Here is a 22,215-nt window from a genome sequence, read left to right on the forward strand (position 1 = left end):
ACTGCTCCCCTCCTGTTTTAATTGCCTACAGTCTGTGATTAAATGTGTATTGACTCTGCAGTTGGCCCACTAATGAATGACAATGGGTCGATTTGGTGATATTAAATCTTTCGGCCCTAATAAACATCAGGCACCTTTTTCTTTGAAAGTTCAGACCGACATTTGAAGAAGTCAAAGCAACTGAACCGATCGATGTGAAATGATGATCCAGAACAAGAATGAATTACAAAACTAAATTTACCATATTCGACCATCATTTGAGGTATTCACACAAACCACACAAAATCGTTGGATATTTTTTGTGTTCTCTTTGTATTCCACCTTCCATATTCTCCTCCTGTGGTCCTATAGGTGAACTGTCGCTTTGTGTGATAAATGAAGGGCAGCGGTCAACACGAAACCTTTTACCATGACAAGGAGACGAGTATTGAACCTGGAGCGCCCTGGTTACAGTCAACGTAAAAACATACAAATGGGATTCTTGGGCCACATTCCTCTCAATATCAAAAGGTGCGTATTTGAGGATATCCTTAGTGCCTTTACGCCTGTGTTTGCACCCTGACCCACTGGGGCCAGTGCAATAACTTTGGACTCCCTCCCACATGCATCTCATTGCACTGACCAGTGACCACTCTGGGTTTTTATTTAGCTCGCCTTGTGTGCCTTCCCAGTCCAGCCGCTTTTCAGATTCATTTCCAGGTAAACAGAGTGTGGCCAGCCACAAACCTGCGGCCAACAGGCGTTGTCACAGCTGTGGCAGATAATGGCAAGTCCAAACTCCAGGCCGGCTCTGGAATGTTTACTGTCACCACAGGCAAGTTGGCAGCAAACATTTTTTTTTCCTTTTTTTCTAAGAGAAGGGAGCTCTAATTATTAATTTTATTTTGATGAATTACATACTTAACCCTTTGGCTTATGTGGCTCTAACCTTGCATTGATAGGGATACAAAGGCTCAAAAGGGAGCATTCTTAAGTGAATTTCACCTAAAAGAAGGAAAAAAAGTCACTTTCAAAGTTTAAACTTAACACATTCCTGCCAACAACTCCCGGGTGTTTGGCGGAATGTTCCAAGAGGAGCAAGGAGAACCTTCTTTCCACCCCTTGGCCTGCACCCAGAAAGTGCTCATCACTTGAGGTTGGATCAGAGAATGTTGTTTTAGGCCAGTGCGCATGCAGGTGTAGCACTTTCACGGCTTTTAACCTCTCATTAAACTTTCAACACTTGACGTTTGCCCTTGTCATGAGCACTGATTGAATGAATGTCGGATGTGTTAAATATAACACTCTACATCGTAGACATTAACTTGATCAACAAAGCGGCAAGTGTCACCTGTGAATAGCAGAGGTGCGTCACTTTTCTTTCCCGTGTGCCGTAGCTTTGTAAAGCAGTTTTTATCTCTGCAAACTTGCAAAATAAAGTAAAGCTAATTTGGGCTAATAAAGAAGAAACTAACTCTTGTCACCTTAAAATAATGTTAATCTTATAAAATAAATAGAAAAAAAAATCATTTGAGATAGCTTCAGTTCTTCAACAAAATAATGAAAATCAAAATGCTGACCTTTTCAGATAAGGGCACAATCTAATGTGCACAAATAATGTGCACAATATAAAGAGATGAAACACAATAAATATCAAGGCAAAGATTAGAATGCTAAATTATGTCTGACACGGAGAGATTAAAAGCAAAATATTATAGTGGATGCATGCGTCAAGTATTAGAAGACAGAATAAAGTCAAATCATTTTAGTTTGCTTTCATTGGATCTCAAAATGTTGTTGGTTTGTGTTGATATAATCCACATTCAATTTAAAACTTGAAATTAAATCAGTGACACACTGTTGTAATCAATGTTAATTTATTCATGATGTATGAGGCAACATTAATGATGGCTACCGTGGGCACAGGGTAAGCACGGCACAAGAACCACTGAGTACTGGTAGCCTGGCCCCACTCACCAGTGATTGGAAATTGTAATTTCCTAGGAATGGTGTTTAAGTGATCATTTGAAAATGATTTATTGAAATAAAGTGTGGCATATCTCTAATTACTATGTGTTTCCTTGTTAATCGTTTTTTAAAAACCTGGGATGAATCGTCATGATTCATACCAACATAAAATTAGTAGTTTTCCTTAAATAAACTTTGCTAACCCCAGGACTACTGTGTATTAAGTTCTACTTTGTTTATTTATCACAACTATTATTATTATTATTGCAAAAAAGGAGTTTGTAGTGAACTATGTTATGATTATGAAAAAGGTTACATGACATTTTGTCACAAAGGTGTTTAATTTTGCCATAATCTAAAACCCATGTGTGTGATTTATTTTTCAGCAGATCTGTTTCTCTAACTATTATACAAATAGAGTACAAGAAATCAATTACATTGAAAATGTGTCTTAAATTCCTCATGAATTCAAGAAGACATGACGCCATTTTTTATTGATCAAAAATTCCCCAAATAGCTGATTAGCTAGATGTTTTGACAGTACTCACAAAATATGCACTATTTGGAGTATGCCTTGCACATGAACAGATAATTACACCAAACTAAAATGAGGAGGGGCTGCCAGCACACACACAACTGGTTGACTTCAGATTTTGTTTTTCACAAAATCCAAAATGCGACCTTCACCCATGTGAAAGGACTCTCACAGGTTGATGATTAACCTTGGAATTAGTAACACCTCTCATTCAGGAACAAAGTGTCATTTGGGTCAAGGACCATTTTGGAATAGTCCTACCAAGAATTGGACTTCTCTTTTTATGAAAAAAATAAATTATAGGTAGTCTTTATGGAAAACAATTAATACAATCTCTCTCTCTTGATATAACAAGCCAAATGATTTCATAATTTAACATTTATCATACCTATTTAATATTCAAACCAAATTTTATGTCATCGTTGTTTTCAGGAGATATTCTCGCAAACACGCACAAAGAAAACGTCAATTTAAATGACACAAATTGGCCTGCATTGCCTTCGCTACATTGTGGAAGCTGTGTGCGCGGAGCAATCCCCAATCGTCAAACACGGAGTTTTTTTTTTCTCCCCTCATGATCTCATTTCCAAGTTAAGCAGACTCTGTTAGTCCCTCGTCAACAAGAAAGGTTTACTCGCCTATACTAATGGGGCTTTATACTGATAGTTATGCTCCTGCGTAAATATACACTCAAATAGATGTACAACTAGTGACACGTGGCGGGCAACACACTACAGCCTCACCTTCATGTTTGTGTCATACAAATATATAAGTACTGTACAGTACTTTAACAAGCTGTAAAAGATATTTTCGATTTAAATACATTCGTTGATATACTAAATAAAAACCTGTATAATATATATAAACACTCCATTTGTTTACATTATTTTGCATTTTGCTGAATGAAACCAAATGAAAAATTCTTTTTGTTTTTTCATGCACACCTCAAGAGCCCAAAAACCGACAGAGGGCGCTCTCACGCACTAATTGAAACACTTGCTGGGGGAAACCTTTTAAGAATGTTGGTAAAATACTTTTTGGACAACCATGTTATTCGTAATTCATATGATAACCTTGTTAATACAAATTTCAGTTGGGACAATGGATAACAATACCCCTTTTTTTTTTTTTAGATTAAAGAAATAACATAAGTCTAGTAAGCATCTAAAAGTTGTGGCCATTTTGAATTATAAAACAAAACCAACAATAAATAATAATGATAATGACTATAATTCTTCTGGACACTCAAAGACGATACTGGTATAAAACAAACCAAATAAAAGGTATAAAACTTAAAGTGCATCAAACTACAAGATAAAACACTGTGATCTCAAAAGGGAAGTGGAGCTTGGATAACTTTATACGGAACTGCAATGACAATGTCAACATTGCATCTAAGTACCCAATGTAACCAAACAATGCAGAAAAAAATGAAACATTCATTCATTTAAAATGAATAACAGCACCATGGAAGTTGTCTATAGAAGGGAAAAACACCTTGCAATATTGTCACTCTTTCCCTGTCTGTATATAATCAAAGTTTAAAATACATCTTTTCATCTATGGTCAGTGCAGGTGTACTATGGGGGGTGGGTGGGGAGGGTTTGGATTGTTGCTGGGGGAGAAGGGGGGGTGAAGCTTGAGGAGTCTCACGCCTAGGTGCGAGGAGATTATTCAAATAGGGCCCAAGGCGTAGAAGTAGGATTGGAGGCTTGGCTGGCGCACACAGCTATATCACTGCGTCAAGCGGCTGCACCGAGCGTCATTTTCAACTGCGCTCACTCGCCGACGCATTGCGCGGCTGCCTCTCCCTTTTGTGCGCCACTCTTGGACTCGGAGGGACGCGGCAGCCACGCCGGCACATGTACCAGTGGTCGGTCCCTAGTCAGCGGCTATATACGAGAGACGCGCTTGGCTTTTTTTCCTCAGCTGGGAGACGCTCGGTTTTAAGTCCTCCATGATGCTTGGAGCAGTTAAAATGGAAGGACACGAACACACCGACTGGAGCACCTACTACGCAGAGCCCGAGGTGGGTACCTTAAATATATATTTCCCCCCCGTTGTCTAAAGCCGATCCCATTTTATACAACTCAATATTAGCCCTGAGATAATATTAACTTTGTGATCAAATATTGACTTGAGGCGCCTCCAAATCCTCCCCCATCTCCACGCCGCGCGCGCTATCCTAACAAAGTTGCTTGACATGTAGAGGAGGAGGAGGAGGTGGGGTAAACTTTTTCACTTGGATTATAATTTTTTGTCTATATACCTATCTTCACCAAATCACACGATTTTTTTTGGTCCTGTTTTCACTCGACAAACAGCGGAGGTGTTTGATTTGGGGAGCAGATTGGTTCAAATATTTGGGATGCGCTGTCGTGTGTGCGCTCCTCACTATCTTCTCAACGGGGCTGTGCGATTTGAACACCAGACATGACGTGTACTATTTAATATCTATAAACGCTTTAGAAGCATTAACATAAGATTGTACGGCACTGCATTGATCACATTATGTCTCAATATACGCAAACTAGTCTGCTTTTGAATCTCTTCTTGAGACTCACTGATAGTTTGGCTTTATCTCAACGGTGTTATTCTAATTCATATTTTAGCATTTGTTCCAATACAATATATATTTTTGTTGTTATCTCCTTATAATTTAATTCTGTTCCTGCGATTTTTTCCCGAAAGGCGCTATGCAGATAAAGTTTTATAGATCATTGGCAAGCGAGCGATCTCATGCACTATATAAGTAAATATTAATTGATCATTTATTAATATTGATGGGTTTCATAGATTATCTTTTCATGTCTATATTTCCCCTCGACAGTGTTATACCTCTGTTGGCAACATGAACGCGGGCCTGGGCATGAACACGATGAACACCTACATGAGCATGTCCGGCATGAGCACCTCGGCCAACATGTCGGCCAACTCCATGAACATGTCTTACGTCAACACCGCCATGAGTCCCGGTATGACCGGCATGTCACCGGGCGCCGGCGCTATGAACGGCATGGGAGCAGCCGGCATGACAGCCATGAGCGCGGCTTTGAGCCCCAGCATGAGTCCCATGACCGGGCAGCCTCCTTCCATGAACGCGCTCACATCCTACACCAACATGAACGCTATGAGTCCAATCTACGGCCAGTCCAGCATCAACCGTTCCAGGGACCCCAAGACGTACCGGAGGAGCTATACGCACGCTAAGCCGCCCTACTCGTACATCTCCCTGATCACCATGGCCATCCAGCAGTCTCCCAGTAAGATGCTCACCCTGGCCGAGATCTACCAGTGGATAATGGACCTCTTCCCCTTTTACCGACAGAACCAGCAACGTTGGCAGAACTCTATTCGCCACTCGCTGTCCTTCAACGACTGCTTCCTTAAAGTGCCCAGATCGCCGGATAAACCCGGCAAAGGTTCTTTTTGGACTCTCCACCCGGACTCGGGGAACATGTTCGAGAACGGCTGCTACCTACGCCGTCAGAAGCGCTTCAAGTGCGACAAAAAGCTGTCGGGCGTCAAGGAGTCCGGACGCGGCAAAGTGGGCGGCGACGGCTCGTCGAACAGCAGCTCCGAGAGCTGTAATGGCAACGAGTCGCCGCATTCCAACTCGTCCGCCAGCGACCACAAGAGGGTCATGTCGGACATGAAGGCGAGCCAAGCTCTGAGTCCGGAGCACGCCGCCTCGGTCGCCGCCGCTGCCGCAGCGGCAGCAGCAGCAGCCGCCGCCGCCGCCTCGTCCATCTCGTCGCCGGTGAGCCAGGGCCAGCACCTCCTCTCCCAGCATCACGCGGTCCTGCAGGCCCACGAAGCGCACCTGAAGCCGGAGCACCACTACTCCTTCAACCACCCGTTCTCCATCAACAACCTCATGTCCTCGGAGCAGCAGCACCACCACCACCATCATCACCATCACAAAATGGACCTAAAAACTTACGAGCAGGTGATGCATTACTCGGGCTACGGATCCCCAATGACCGGGCCCCTCTCCATGGGCTCCATGGCAGGAAAGTCCGGCCTGGAATCCTCCTCCATACCTGACACCTCTTATTATCAAGGAGTCTATTCCAGGCCCATCATGAACTCATCATAAATGGACTTCTATCTCAACGTGTAAATATGTGAAAAAAAAAATAAAATATAGAATTTGTGTACAATATGTATTTCAAATATTTTCTTCCATGATCGTTTTAGTTGTCGAGTTTGTTAGTAGCCCTATTGTTGTTAATAATCTGTGACACTGGCTGATAATGTGACCTGTTCAGAAGTCTGCTGCAGGAATGAACTCCAAAGAAAACAAACCAATAAATAAAACAACAACAAAAAAAAAAAAAACAAAAAAAAAAAAGAAGAGGAAGAAAGAACTGTAAAATAACACACGTTTGATAACTGGACTCCAGACTGAATTTCAAAACAAGCATTTCTTCAATCATTTGTGTAATTCCTATTTATGGCTTGTATATGTGTATTCTTGTATTGACAACAGCAGAATCTATATTAAAGTGTTATTTGTCATGTTTTCTGAAAATGACGATTGCTGAGAAATTATTGCAAAGTGTATTAATTATAACATTTTAACTTTCTCTTACTATATATAATCATGCCATTCTATACGGAAGAAGTTTGAGGAAAATCGAACATTTGAGGAGGACGCAATCATAAATTTTAATATATTACTTATAATATTAATTATAAAAAATATATATACCACATATAATTTAATTTACAATAAAAAGTAAACTACATTCACTCCATTTTTGTAATCGGAAGAACGCACCTCCAACGCTCCGATCAGCCTTTACATCGTCATTGTGGAAATTTAATGGCTTTTAATAATAAATGTAATACATTTAAAGTAATACTGCATGACATTAATTAGCTTTTTATTAACCTATAGACTACTGGAGATATTATTACTGAGAAAGTGTTTCTAAAGGCAGGCTACACTTTCTACATTGCAATACAAAATTAAATTTAACAAATTTGACACATTATTTCAGATTTATAATAAAACTGCCTTTACAAATAACAAGGCTGATCTTTGCTGGATCATTTCATTCATGTATTAATTAAAAAAATATTGTTAGTTGAGTGTTTAAAAAAACAACAGAAATAAATTACGGTGAGGGTGCGGTTTGTTTATTAACTCTTATTAAAATATTAACTGGTACAATGCAAAGAGAATCGTTATTTTGTAAAGGCACATTTTTACACGGAATATATTTTTTCATAAAAAAGTCAACCTTTTAGGGGCTCGCATCAAAAAGTTCCCTTTTGGTGGCCCTCATCAGCTGCGGGCCTGCCACATGCTTGCCCATTGAGTGCAGTGGGACATTTGATTCAACCGTGCTGCTGCTCGGCAGTAAAGTTGAGATCAGCGGGCAAGATTAAGTGTCCTTTGTCACATAAAACAAGCTCCCGCGGTGCCGGAGAATAGCATCTGTAAAAAGGGGCCTGATTGTGGGACAGACCCGCTTGAATGTGATGCTCTAACTTCCAATCTGGACCTCCATTGTCTCCTCTCTCTCAAAAGTGGTGGGGACCCTCCCATCTTGTTAGATAAGATAGGTTATTTGTCATCCACATGAATTTAGCCTCCTCCTCGGAGCTCAAATCCAAGGGCGCATGACTCGAGGAGACGCACCAAAAGGAGATTCCAGGCTCCTCAGAAGAACCCCCAAGCGCCTTTATGCCAAGCAAGCCCAATACAAAAATGATAGCCCCTCAGCACCTGCACGCATGGACTAAAAGTGTGCTTTTATTCTCCAGACTCCACTTTACGCATCGCACTTTAAACAGAGTGATCTGCGAATAAACAAGGGCAGTAAACAATGGAGTGGAGGCAATGCCCATGTTACGTATAGGAAGAGTACACACAAGCATCCACACACACTAACCAAATTGCACACAGTGTAAACTCCGAAAAGGACGCCGCAGCTCTGTAAATTTACACAGACATTAAATTTGGCACTATTCATTTTAGACATATCCCGCTAAGCTGATTTTTTTTTATAGCACACTGATCGATATCTCAGTAAAATAATCATTTTTTAACTAGCGGGGTAGTGAAATCTTTGCTTTGTGCTAAAGTCAACAGTGACTGAGTTTGAGCTCAAATAAATGCCGCGATGTCTGGAGCCCTTTGCAGAGGGCGCAAGGCAAAGCTTCTACAATGGGCTCCTGCATGTGTGGCTTAACTGCAGACCCCCGGCCGTTTTGCACAGGTAGGGACACCTTTTAAATATCGAAAGTTGCATGTTAAAAGAATATATATATGGAGTTGTCTACTCCGGGAATCTGCGCGCAACTCGCCGCAATTAGGTGCTGATGGAAGCGGAGAGTGCAAAGAGAATTTTCTGCAAAGGAGACGGGTTGGATTTCAGAACAGATCTAGCTGCAACGATGACAGGATCTGCTGCTTGTTACGAGATGGAGAAGCCGAGGATTGCGGCGCAGTGGACAAAACAACACTAATGAGTAGTCGGATCTGAAATATCCATGCATGCGTGCATGGATAAATGCGCACTGCATTACTGTTATTTCTATTTTGTTTTGAAATATTGCCATAGGGTCATATTCTGTCATGTGAGATTGAGTGAAATATTTGTTGCTTCAGGCAGACAGAAAAAAAAATCAGTTTTAAAAAACATAAAAAAAACGCAGTTTTCTAAATTACTTTAGTAATATTTATTTATTATTACAATTATTTTTTATTACATTGTTTCTATGACCTTTCGAAATTTTGTGACTGTATTGTAAAAATCTAAATACATGGTCATAAATAGTTTACACGTGTATGCGGCTGTTAGCACTTGCATATGAACCCAGAACACAATATAAAAATAATAATAATAATAATAATAATAATAATAATAATAACAATAACAATAACAATAATAATAATAATAATAATAATAATAATAATAATAATAATAATAATAATAATAATAATAATGCCAGCCTTGCTTGTCATGTTTTCCAGTGAACAAGTAAATAAATGCCACACAGGAGATGGAAATGGCCTTTTGGAAATTTGATTGGCCTTTCGGAAATATATAGGCAGATACATATATGCACCCACGCACGCGCACGCACGCGCGCGCACACACACACACACACGCACACACACATGCGCGCGCTCGTTGTTATAGCAACTACATAAAGCCTGGTCCAGCCTGTTGATCCCTTTACTCCGCTAACCTGATTTAGCGGCAATTCCCATGCATTTGCATTTTTCTTGATGAAGGCTTTATACAAGACCTCCCACACAAACCATCCAGAATGTTATGTCAGGGTTTTATTGATGGGGGGGGGGGAAACATGAATGATTGACTACCCTCCAGGTTGTCTTCACAGACTAATATGATGACTTGAGCTTTCAGCATCCTATGTCATTACATGCTGCACACCTCCAAAGTGAGACATTCTCCCTGCAGCAATGCATTGCAATGCCTGAGCGACTTCTATAAATGACTCACTACCGTGGATAAGCCTTTTGCACACCCACCCATGGGTGTTAACTGAGTGGTGCTATGCGAGAAAAGCACAGCGCATAACTTCTGGAAGAATTATAATGATAAGTACAATAATATGAATATAGTGATTCATATGACTGGCATTTTCTGAATGCATGCATACAAATTGTCAATCTCTATGTGATTTGAGGCGGATAAATGTTGTTTCATATATAGCAGCGCGTCTATCGCACCTTAGTCTCAAAGCGCCGCTGCTTGGAACACCCAAGTAGATCTGTCGCCATGGCAACAGCGGGACACCGGTCCAACAAGCTGTAATTCGGTCTCAGGGCTTTTTCAGGGGAGGGACCAACTAGGCCAACTTAACTCCTCTTTCATGAGAAATACTCCTAATCCCATATTTTAGTAAGGCAAACTGCCGTTCCTCACTATATTAAAGACGCCGCAAAGTCAAAACGACTTGCCACCCAGCAGGCGGCCCGTTTCTGTCCACATCATTCTGCCCAAAAATCGACGTGCATCCAAATGGATATGCAATAACGTCGGACCAAAACGGAAATTATTATGACGCTATAAGAACTAATATTATAAACAAAAACTAAAATATAATGTAATATTTGCAAATGTTTTGGTTTGCATAATTGAATAATGAATTCCAAGAATGTAATAATACTGCTCAATCATTTCAGGCTGAACAGTTATATTTGTAAACTGAGCAAAATGTTTCCAAGAGTAATTAAATTCTTCACTTAATAAAGAAATTTGATATCAAATACAGCTACACATTAATTTTAACTGCATTTGTGGCAGCTTTTAGCTACCAAATACAGTGAGTTGTTTAACATGTATTTTAGATTTTGATTATATAATACAGAAAATTCATCTATAATGAATAGCAATTTTTACTGTGCAAATAATTTCCCCTCTTATATTTGCCTTTATTGCGTTATAAAACATGGCTTACAATAAGAAGCATATTTGTCCATCTTAAAAGCTGAATTCCTGTCATCCCTAAAGGTAAAGCCTGACTGGGTTGACTTTTAAATTCAACAAAATCGACAGGCGTGGCATTTATTTTGAAAATCCAGACGCATGAGGGTCATCTTGAGGATGAGTTTGGATGGAGGTGTGTGTGAGTGTGTGCGTGTTTGAAGGGCAGACAGAAAGAGAGAGAAAGAGAGAGAGAGGAGAGAGAGAGAGAAAGAGAGAGAGAGGGAGAGAGGGTGAGAATGCGGCTGCTGACTGTGATGTGTCCGCATGTCTTCTGACATGACTCTGTGACATTCCAATGTAGGACTCCTTCATGTCGGGGTGACGGGATGTTCGAGAAAGAGAGCGCGAGGGGAAAGAGACAACGAGACAGACAGAAAGAGAGTGAGGAAAAAGAGAGAGCGAGTGCTCCATCAACAATGGCCATTGAGTAGTAGGCAAGGCAGCAGCTGGTGGGACACACACTGACCTACAGGCGGTCTATTGAGGCCAGGATGGGGTGCCTTACTCTGCCCTGCTGCTTTTATGTGCCTGGAAGTGGATGGATGGTCAGTGTTTATCCTTGTGAAATATTGCTACATATATTTAAACCGTATCTGTCCCTTTTCAAAAACAGAATGACTCATTAAAAAGACGCAAGGACAGACAATGGAATATGAGTTAGGAGAAGTTCAGTTCCTTTGAGCACAAACCTCGTGGGGAAAGCTAATACATTTTTTTGTCAGTGAGCTATGCTAAAAGAACGCCTGACCGGCCTGGCAATGTTTTTATTTATTTATTTTTCAAGATTTTACTCGAGCTATGCCGATGGTTGCAGGGGTTTTTGAAAATAGTAGCCCATCATATTTCCTTTCCTCGCCATACGACCCATTCGGCCCCACATTGCCATAACGCGGCCCCTAAACTCTCCCTCCATATCCCCCTCAGCTCCAGTTCCAGGAAGTAAAGACAGAGCTTTGCCAGCCAATCACGACGAAGGACACCCAACTCATTAAAAGTTAATGAAACCTATAAACGTGGTGCGCCAGCAATTCATTTAAACCCCCAATCCAATCTCCTCTTCCAGCAAAGGCAAACAAGCCCGTGTGCCCCCTGTGCCGTCCTCGGAATAACAAACTACGGAATATTTTGTCCTGCATATGTTCTCCTATGCAGACGTGCACTGTGATAGGCTATCTGACAATGGGACTTGTCCAATTTAGTGACGAGCAGACTGATGTTGTGCAGGGCGGAGGAGCAGGGGGAGGGGGATTCTGTAATCTGGGCCCGACTTGAATTTAATGCCTTCACTTTATAGCGCACATCTTGTCAGAAGTGGAGGTGATATGTCATTTCAACATTCATGAGAATCAATGACATTCAAGTCATGTGCTCATTTTAATACCTTACGAGCGGGGGCCAAATCTACAACAAAGTCCTGCATTATGTTGTTGTCGGAACAGGCCAAATGCGGATATCTAGTCCTTTCTCCAAAACACACCCACCTCGCCTATGTCAATTTAATAACAACGCATCAACAGCAATAAAGTGCCACTTTACAAATGTGCAAATCCAAAGTGGGTCGCATTAACCGCCCCCCCCCTCCTCGTCTGTAAGACCTCCGTCTCGTAGCGCTTTCCTCGGGGGACACAAATTAAATTCCCGGCATGTATAGCGCCACTGTCAGCTCACTAATGAATTCCCATACCCGAACTTGAATCAAATTAATCCCCAATTTAATCCCGTATAAATGGCGGCGATATTTATAATGGAAAAGAGGATGCTCAGTTGAAGGATGGAAGAAAGCTGGGAAGTGTCTACAGGGCTGTTGAGCAGATTATGAGGAAGGATGAGGCCTGCATGTTCTCCCCGCTGCAGAGTAGTCCCCAGATACACACTATTAACCCTCGCCTGCTTGACGCTGACAGAAGCATCGCTGTGTTTGTCACTTAATATCCTCTCAGATTAAGGAGTCAACTGGCAGATTTATTGGCGGGAGGCTGGTTACTCTTATCTTGAAGTGGCCGACAGAAAGATAATGAAAGGTACGCGTCGTGGAGATGATGTATTTGCGGTTGCGGTTAAATGAGCGGTGTGTTCCGACTTGCTCCGACCCGCCAACGGGTGAGGTCACGACGTTGCGGATGTGTATGCATGCAAATATTGCATCAACGTTTCCTTCACGCAAAGCTTCCTTTGACTGACGAGAAACTTCATATTGGGCTTAAAATCATTGTAATGCTTTTACCATGCAAATCTACAATATTGGTCCTGGATGCCGTCAGACGTATTTGAGTAAAGAAAAGCAATTTCCAGATGGCGGCTTCAGGTTCAGTTATTGACGCGTGGCGCTAAGGGCTGGAACTGCCGGGCACTTCCTCCTTTGTTGGTTTTGGCCTCTTCACATAAGAGCCAACAGAGAACGACAACGCATGTAGCCATGCCAACATCATGATGTTTTATATCAGCAGAGGATCAGTTGTTCATTTACATTCATAATGTGGATTCTTATGTGTCAGAAGGGCCTAAAATATAATCAAATGTGTCAAAGTCACCAAATTCAAACTAAATGGAGTAAGTTACTTGTATGTTTTCCACAACCCGTGGTGTAGTGTATACTATGTATACGTTATTAAGTCAGCAGTTGAGCACGACAGACGGTTCTAAAGACAGTCTGGCAGTTCCTAGGACATTTTGGAGCCTTAAAAACCTGCTCCACCAAATGTCTGAACAGCTATGGTTTATTGAGGCATCTGTAAGATGACTCATTTTCTTGCCAAGCTTGGCTCGTGCAGCTAGCTTTGTGGCGAGGGTTTGAAAACGCACAGACATAGACAAAAGTTTGTTGTTTGCGTTCATCCTACCAAATCTTGACAGGCGCGCCACTGCCCATCACTTGTCACACAATTGCACCATCACAACCGCTAAACACACCATTTGTGTTGAAGAAAGTTATCCCGTATGTATCCAATCCCACATGGTTGGCGACGAAGGAGAGGTGGGGGCGCGAGGGGCCGCATAATTTGCTAGGAAACATTTTACCGAACATTTGGTGATAAAAACGCCGGCGTCAGCCTCGAGGCTTAAAGCAATTAATTCAGGATCCTGACATAAACTCTCCAATCCTTTGACAGCTTGGAGCTGAAATAAAAATGCTAGTTCTCCTGGGAACGGCAGGAGATAGCTGGCTCTTTTCTGGACTGTTTGCTCACTGGCCCTGAGAGGCAATCTTCCCCAGTCAGAATGAAATGCAAGGACACAAACAATGTACCGGCGAGAGAATGGGAGATGGGGAATGAACAGTTTGGACTATTTGCTTAGCAGAAGGGCAGCCACAATGGCCGGCCCATGGCTTTCCCATGCATCAAGCCTCTTAGTCTTAGGCCTCCCTTTGTTGCCAGCCTTCTTCTCACTCGGCCAGATAAGAAACCAGCTGCCCCGATACTTTTAATTCCCGTTAAACACCGTACTGTATGCTCATTTGTCTGTCAACATTGTTGAATTGGACGGGTTATCGTATCTCGCTTCACCTTTGCGTGTTCTCCTTTACGGGCTCTTGCTTGGTCATGAAAGGAGACGAGAAGAAGAGGGGATAACGGCTGACCCCTCTTCTCTTCTTAGAGGAGGTAGCACAAGTCAAGCAGCGAGTTGCGATAACTATTCCGGAAAGGAAATCTTCGCTCAAAACTTAAACAAGTGTAGCCTGACCCCAATGATCATGTCATTTTTCCAAGTGAAGGTAAAAAGGCTCCAAGGGCTCTCAAGCGACACGCTCGTTATATGACCCAAGAGAAGAGTTGGCAAACAGAGCGAAGCTAGCGCAACTGGATGCTGGAAGGATCCATGTTGTGTTCTTTTGTTTTGTCCTGTTGGATTGTGTTTGCGTATACATTAACCGCGTCTGTCCCACTTGTGTATTCGCTCTCTATACATGGAATGCTCTCAGTCTTCCAATGGTGGAAGCCTGTTGGGAATAAAATAACAGCAGTAAATTAGTCTTGAAAAGCAAGCAACCGTCAAACAAAATAAACGACAAAAAAAAAAAAAAAAAGAGAGCGTGGAGGATCAATACACATAAGATGAAGGAGCATATTCATGCATGTGAGCAGACACTTGCCTAAATACAAACACACACACACATGCCCATCCCCCTCTGTAAAGGTTGCCGTGTCAAGGACCCCCTGGGTGGTCAGACTGAGGATGATTTTTACACCATATGATGTTGTGAAGAAGAAACACAGCAAAGTCATTTGCTGGATTTTTCATTGTTCTGATATAAATTAATTTGGATTTGACAACACAAACCCGATAAATAAATAACTACAACTACAAAGACACAATAAATAAATAAAGTAAAATAAGTAGAATGGATATGTAATAAAAAATAAGTAGCACCCACTCAAAAAAACTCATTAAAAGAAAAGTAATTCATCTCAGAGACTAAAAAACTGAGCAGTAAAAAAAGTTGTTGACTTTAAATAGAAATTGATTTTTTGTACACATTTAATAAGTTTCATTGTCCTACCAAATAATATTTTTGTTACGCACTTGATAATTGAATGCATTCATTTTCTAAGTGGATGAAATTGGAAATTTTTGCCAGACGTTTTACTGAAATGACGTTTCAAAGGGCCTGTAGCTGTGCCTACTTCCAAGACTGCTCCAAGACACAAATAATATATATATATTTTTTTTTCGGAAAGGCCTATCGAGTCCAAGCTTGGCGCATCTCCTCATAAATACGCATAAGACCTCAGTTATGACAGACTACATAGCTGTCTGTTTTGTGCATGTGAGAGCCGGGCTTCTCGTGGGGTGGTGCTCTCAGTGTCACGCTCCGCCAACGCTGAAATAAAGCTCTGTTCGAGGCATTTCAACACCGCTTAAGGTTGTCCACGGCCGTGTAATTTATGAGTTGAGAGGACTTGCTTTTTAAATTCACCGAGACCTGCAATCTTCCAGAGAAAAGAGTCATGTGTGTGAGTCATGTCGGAAACTTACAACACTCCTTCAATTACCCCAAACAGTGCAGTTCCAGTGATACGTGCACACTCATGGAGCGTGGCTGTTTGGGCAAATGTTGACGTGATGTCATCGTGTGGACAAACACCTTAACATGAGCTCTGTCACCTGTGAGTCGGTGGGAAGCAGAGGGGATACGGGCCCAAGCGGTTGGCTTTATGGGTGGTCACAAGGTCAGACAGATGGACAGACCAACGCTGACTCCCTCTGTGGTAACCCAAGGCACTTTTCAAAATTTTAAATTAATCTCTAATATTGTCTCAAATTAAATCCATCAACAAATATATAAAATGTGTCCGTATTAAGTACTATTTTTGTATACATGTTTAAAGATACTAATTTCAAATATATAATTTAGAGTAGAGCTAATTCATTTTTATACCCTGGCAATAGTGATGAAGGCCATCTCATTATTGTTTTTATCGCCATGTTTGGTTTAATGATTGAGCTATATGGTTTAATTTGAATCCATTAGATATAAAATGTGCTTGATCACTTCTCTTCTTTAAATATTAGAACACACCTTAAAATGTTTTATTGTAATCCACAATGCTTATATTTACATGAGTTGTATTTACATATAATGTGTGTTATGCTTTTTCAGCCACTGGATAGTTTCATAATTTTGTGTTATTGCTAAATCATCAAATAAATCATAGCTAATGCGTCTTTATATTTTGAAATTGAATGTTTAATGTTTGAATGTTGAAAAGAATAAGCAGAAATACATGTGAATAGTTCCAACTGAAGAATTAACAAAGGACATTGATTAACTAATAATTCAATATGATAACTCTTATTTCTTATTACTTGCTTGATAACCATGTACTAACAAAACATTAATAAGCATGTAATAACATTTTATTTCATACCATAATAAACGGATTTCTGTCATTAAAATAACATTTTATTTCTTAATATTTAATAATATGATAAACAGAGACATATTATTGTGCAGCCAGAAAAATTGTATTTCTTATTTCTAACACAATACATGTGATAAAACATTTTGGCATGATAACACTTTTTTAACACACACTAAAAGCATAATTGCACAACATTTTTGGAATCTATTTTATTGATAAATAAGCCTATAATGAATAATACACGAGCATTTTAATTAAACTTTTACGGACAACGTCAAAACCAACTGCCATTAACAAACAATAATTCATACTATATTGTGTATAAAAATCTGCAATGAAGAACAATCTGACAATTTGGGCTTCAAAATACAGCAGTTAACATTTTAAGTAAAACTTTACATTTGGAAGTTGGAATAAATGCAAACCACAAAATAAATACAAAACCAAAAATTATTCATCAACAACATAAAAAAATGAACAATATAATATACAATACAAATAGAAAAATGAACTGTGTGTTGCAAAATGCTATTTTAATTACAACAATTAACTAATTGTTGCAAACAAAAGAACTATCTACTACTCCTGCTAATAATAACAACAACTTGGACTGCAAACAATGAGAGCAGTAATTTGTATTTTGCATTCTTCCAGCTCAGTCAGACATGGCTGCTTGTGCCTCAGTGCCAATGTGTGAATGTCAACACCCTGTAAACACCTTTGACACACATGCTTGAATGTGACGGGTGAGTTAACGAAACATTCCTGGGTGTTCCCAGTAAGGGTTTACCGCTCATGCTGCACAGCATAAACCCGGGTCGTCTCCCCTGATCCGCAAAGAATATTCATGTAATCTCCATATATTTCCATGTATTCTTTGGATAGAAGCCTTCCATGTATAAAAGATATGAAGCAATATATGACAGAAATTCATGAGTTAATTTCATGTATTTTGAAAAAAAAAAAATCCATGAACTTAAAAAGAGATAGAACAACACTCTTTAAGGATTTGAGAATTTGGGAGTATAATTCCATCCCAGTGCTTATCTCTGCACCCAGACTATTTGAGCGTTTTGAGATGCGGGCTCCCCGAGGACGGATCGAAGGCGTCCTCGTCGAAGCGCACATCCCATAAATAGGAGGGTGGAATTTATCCGGAGCCTGTGTCTCTGTCAAACAGGGCTCTGCTGACTGAAGTGATCCCCGCGGGCCGAGCTCTGCACAGGAGGAGGAGAGGGAAGCTGCGGGAAGCGCTCCGCAGATGCGTGCGTGCACTGCGCACGCGCGCGCTCTCCCAACTTCGCGCACTCACACAATGTCCCTCTCACTCGTGGGTTGTGACCGGCCCATGGCATTGGCCAGGTATGTCAACTATGTTTGCAAAGCCATCCATCACACATATACCTGCCCTCCTGAAACAGGAACTGTTGTTTGAAGCATACACTTGTTAAGCCCATCCTTTGACTTGCCTCGGCCTAATTTATTTCCTCATAGCTCACGGCAGAATTTATTATCACCTAGGTTTTGTTCTCTATTTTCTTCTCATTGTGACATGCACACTGAGCGTGTGTTGTTAGAAACATAAGACCCTTGTTACCAAGAGTTACAGTTTGGTCACACGAGTGACCCTTATCGTCGGTGACCAGGGTTAGCAAATAAATACTCGGCAGTGGAGTTGAGCTGCTTGGAAAGCGGAGACAAGATTTATGGTTGTGTGAGGCTTGTGCGTGAGGATATGAGATGTTCTCAAAATGAAGAGAACAATTTCAAAATGGCCTATATGAGTGGGAAATGATGAAAGTTGATTGGGAGTATTAAAAAGTTTTACACCATAAAAACTTCCTTAGATGTGTGACCAAGCACAACAAATTTTATTTGGATGAGATGATAAAACTTGTAGGAATTTCTAGCAATTCTAAAAGTCTTTTAGTTCATTTGTCTCTGTATAAAGCATGAAAAGAAACCATGTATTATTGAACGGATGTAATTTAGGACTGTAATTGTGTGGAATTAATTGTTGATTAATCGCTTCTTATGCGACAAAATGGATCACGTGACTTCCAATTCAATAAGCAGAGGTAGTTTGGGGCAGAAATATATATAAGATGATGTGAGACATTGTCATGGAAAATGGGCACAACAACCATTAATGTTTCATTAAAAAAATACCCATTGATTTTCTTCATACTCAAGGGAATAATAATTTGAATGCAAATAAATGGAAATGTTCATTTACATGCAAAAGTTAATAGAGCAAATGTAGCCTTGATTTTTTTTATTTTAATTTAGTAAATAGTAAAACAAACAAGCAGAAGGACAGGATTCCATAACAATGCACTATAGATTTCAGAAAAAACATTTTTGGCCGTGTTTAGAAGCCTGCAAATAGCATATATAAACAATTATTATAAAATTGCTAAAACACCAAACGGGATGGCGACTTTAAATCAAACATCAGACAGATACTGCAAAAGTCCATAGAAATGTTGGAAGTAGTATGAAAAGCTACAAAGATGCAAAGTTGGCCAGTAAGGCAACTGACTAAACACCCCCCCCCCCCCCCATTTGTCTTTGTCCTGTGTGAGGCGCAGGTATCACTGAACGTTAATGATTGACTTGAGCCACACCAAGCATCCTGCTTTGAGTGGCCACGTTTCCACCACTATATCTTTGCGGTCCCATAATTCTGTCTGACGTTCGTACAGTATTATTAGCACTGTGGGGGATTCGTGGTGGGATCGAGACAAACTTTCAAGAAATAACCATAGGAATTTGGAGGTAAACAGATGATAAGATCGTTTCTGACCCTTTTAGTGTAGTTTCATAATACTGTGCATGGCTGTGTAAATCTCCCCCTAATCTCCCTTTGAGATAAATATGGCCCCTTTCTTTTTGAAAAGTAAATTAATGCCCTGACTATTTTTTCTGCTCCACCTTTTCCAGGGCACCCGGTGATGAGCGTGAAATTAGACTCGGGCTCATTGACAGTACAAAATGGAGAGCAAACTGAGATTAGGGGATGTTAATTAATTGGTAAAATGACTTGGCTCTGTTTATTACTTCCTGCCAATCATTGCCAGTGGTGTGCTCATGACTGGAAATTTGTGTATATAATTAATAATAATAATATAATTAATTTTCCTATTTTATATAATTATTTTTCTCATTAAAAAAAAAAAATTACATGAACTTGACAAAAATGTTTTTCGTAGTCCACATTACAGGCTTAGCCAATCAAAAATAAATATATAATGTAAAATAATATTTTATTAGAATGCTCTATTCTGTCACCATCAGTTTTTAGACGTGATGCGATTTAAACCTTTAGATGTGAAAAATATGGAACGTGCTCTATTACCAGGAATAGAATTATTTTCCAAAATTGAAACCATTTCCATCAATCCTTTGCCAGCTACCAGATTCCCATTCACCAAATGAAAACAACAATTTGACCAAGGTGTGAGTGACTGTGATCTTCAATCAATGTTTTGTTGACTACTATTGCACAGATCATGTGAAAGCTTTTTTCGAACCCCCTCCCATTTCTCATCTCCATCAGTGTGCTCTGGAAAAAAAACACTGAACGACATGTAAAAGGAAATGAGCCGACGTGTCCTTCCTGTCATCCGCAGATGGCTTTTGGCCTCTCCTTCCTGCCCGCTGTCATCGCGGCGGTTCCAGCGACCCGACAGCCCGGCCCAGTCGATGTACTTGGCCGTATCTGCGTGCGACCTGTCTGCCATATGTAATATCAAAGCCTCTGTCAGCACCGAGCTCAATGGGAACAAAAGAGAGGCCTTCATTAATGATTAACTGTTCTAAAAGCCCCGGCTTTTGTATTCCCATGGTGCCGAGGCTATCTGGCCGCCATGTGACATGCTCGCAGCGTTTTTCGAGCAGATTGGGGAAAGCTAGTGAGCAAACACAGGTGCTTTGGAGCGGCGTTGGCGACGCTGTCAGGGACAACCACAAACAAGAGCAGCTATGCCTGGCTAAATGAATCCACCCTCCGCCTCCCCCAGACACCCCCCGCCCCCCGTCTCCCTGTCACCGTCTAACTTGTTTGCCAGGCCACACAGCCTTCCTTATGGAGAGTCCCTACACCCCCCACCACACAAGTCCAACGTCCACCGCAACTTCTCACACCCTCCAAAGAAACAAACAAATAAAAGTGAGGACGGCCGACTGCTTCTTTGAGGTGATGGCATTTGCGGCGGTCTTGACTAGTGGAAGAGCAAACAAATTAACGGTGTTCGAGTTTTCACTTTCCAAACCAAACTAAATGTCTTTTAGTTCAAGTGGGGCAATTCCACTGACCCCGGTGTCAACCGCTTGTGTAAGGACTCGCACGCTCATGCACTTGAAATGACCAGAACAAAATTACGCGGGACTCGAGTACGACTGCACACAAAGCGGGTGAATTAATACACGGCAAAGTGACAAGTCACAAACGGATCTTAAGGAACAAGTATTGATACTGACTTTAACTGAGAATGTGCAGCAATTAATATTTTCCTCCAGAGTGACTTGATTGTTCACCCTGACTGAGCTCCTATGTCGCTCTTTACTTTGATAAGACAATCTGATGATAGGATGGCGTTATCTTAACACGGCTTTCCGCCTGGGAGACAAATGAACAAAGTGTGATAACGGGAACAAAAGCTCACCTCTTATTGGCCCAAGCGGCCTCCCGATGGAAAAATCACCAGCGTGAAAAATTCACATTTTCATTTTTGTTCCTGGGCCTTTTAAAATCACTCACACGTTTATAATGTCTCTCTTTGGTGTTTTAATTTCATGCGCTGCAATTAACCGAGCCTATAAAGCATTTATTGTCTGGAAAGATGATAAAAACGTACTTAAACAAACATTTGGAATAAACAGCTGAGGAAATTAAGTTGTAAACACAAGGAAGAATGATGTGCAATTAGATCATGAGACCTCAGTAAAACTATAACGAGAGAATAAAATTGCTGTTAGTTTGTGAAACAAGAAAAGATGCACAAAAAAGTAATTCACTTCCATCTTGACTTCTGCTGCTCACAATTTTCAATTCGCTCACAGTCAGAGGTGAGGGCAAAGTCTGGGTTTTGTTTGCTCTATTCCCGTAAAATAAATGGAAGAACTCCTGCACTAAAAACTTGTAAAAATGAAAACAATGATTTGCTACTGTGCTGTATTGTCTTGAATAAAAAACAATTCTCTCAATGTGTGTATTTCAATTGATATTTTTGCTCATTTGATTCTTTTTCTTTTGATCCATATCTGATATTTGTGTTGAACGGGAAGACTCCCAAAACAATTCAAAAAGGATTTCTCATGAGCAGGGATGTATTCAAAGAGGCTCATGTAATTCCGTCTCCTACCGGATTTATCCTTCACCGGCCGTGAGCTG

General features: G+C 40.7%; 2 protein-coding genes across 3 annotated transcripts; both read left to right on the forward strand.

Moving 5' to 3' along the window:
- The first annotated feature begins 4,197 nt into the window (after positions 1–4,197).
- On the forward strand, positions 4,198–7,016 carry foxa2 (forkhead box A2). Its single transcript, XM_061301098.1, has 2 exons — positions 4,198–4,511; positions 5,313–7,016. The coding sequence occupies exons 1-2, from the start codon at positions 4,440–4,442 to the stop codon at positions 6,579–6,581; spliced, it is 1,341 nt and encodes a 446-aa protein (XP_061157082.1). The 5' UTR covers positions 4,198–4,439; the 3' UTR covers positions 6,582–7,016.
- A 1,528-nt stretch (positions 7,017–8,544) lies between these two features.
- On the forward strand, positions 8,545–21,989 carry LOC133169767 (uncharacterized). Of its 2 annotated transcripts, none has more exons than XM_061302249.1 (3): positions 8,545–8,712; positions 18,001–18,182; positions 20,453–21,989. In XM_061302249.1, the coding sequence occupies exons 1-3, from the start codon at positions 8,609–8,611 to the stop codon at positions 20,818–20,820; spliced, it is 654 nt and encodes a 217-aa protein (XP_061158233.1). In that variant the 5' UTR covers positions 8,545–8,608; the 3' UTR covers positions 20,821–21,989. The 2 variants fall into 2 exon arrangements, with proteins under 2 accessions (XP_061158233.1, XP_061158234.1); XM_061302250.1 differs by lacking the exon at positions 8,545–8,712 and adding an exon at positions 16,887–17,566.
- Positions 21,990–22,215: the final 226 nt, after the last annotated feature.

Source organism: Syngnathus typhle, linkage group LG16, assembly GCF_033458585.1.
Source record: "Syngnathus typhle isolate RoL2023-S1 ecotype Sweden linkage group LG16, RoL_Styp_1.0, whole genome shotgun sequence".
Lineage (NCBI taxonomy): Eukaryota > Metazoa > Chordata > Actinopteri > Syngnathiformes > Syngnathidae > Syngnathus > Syngnathus typhle.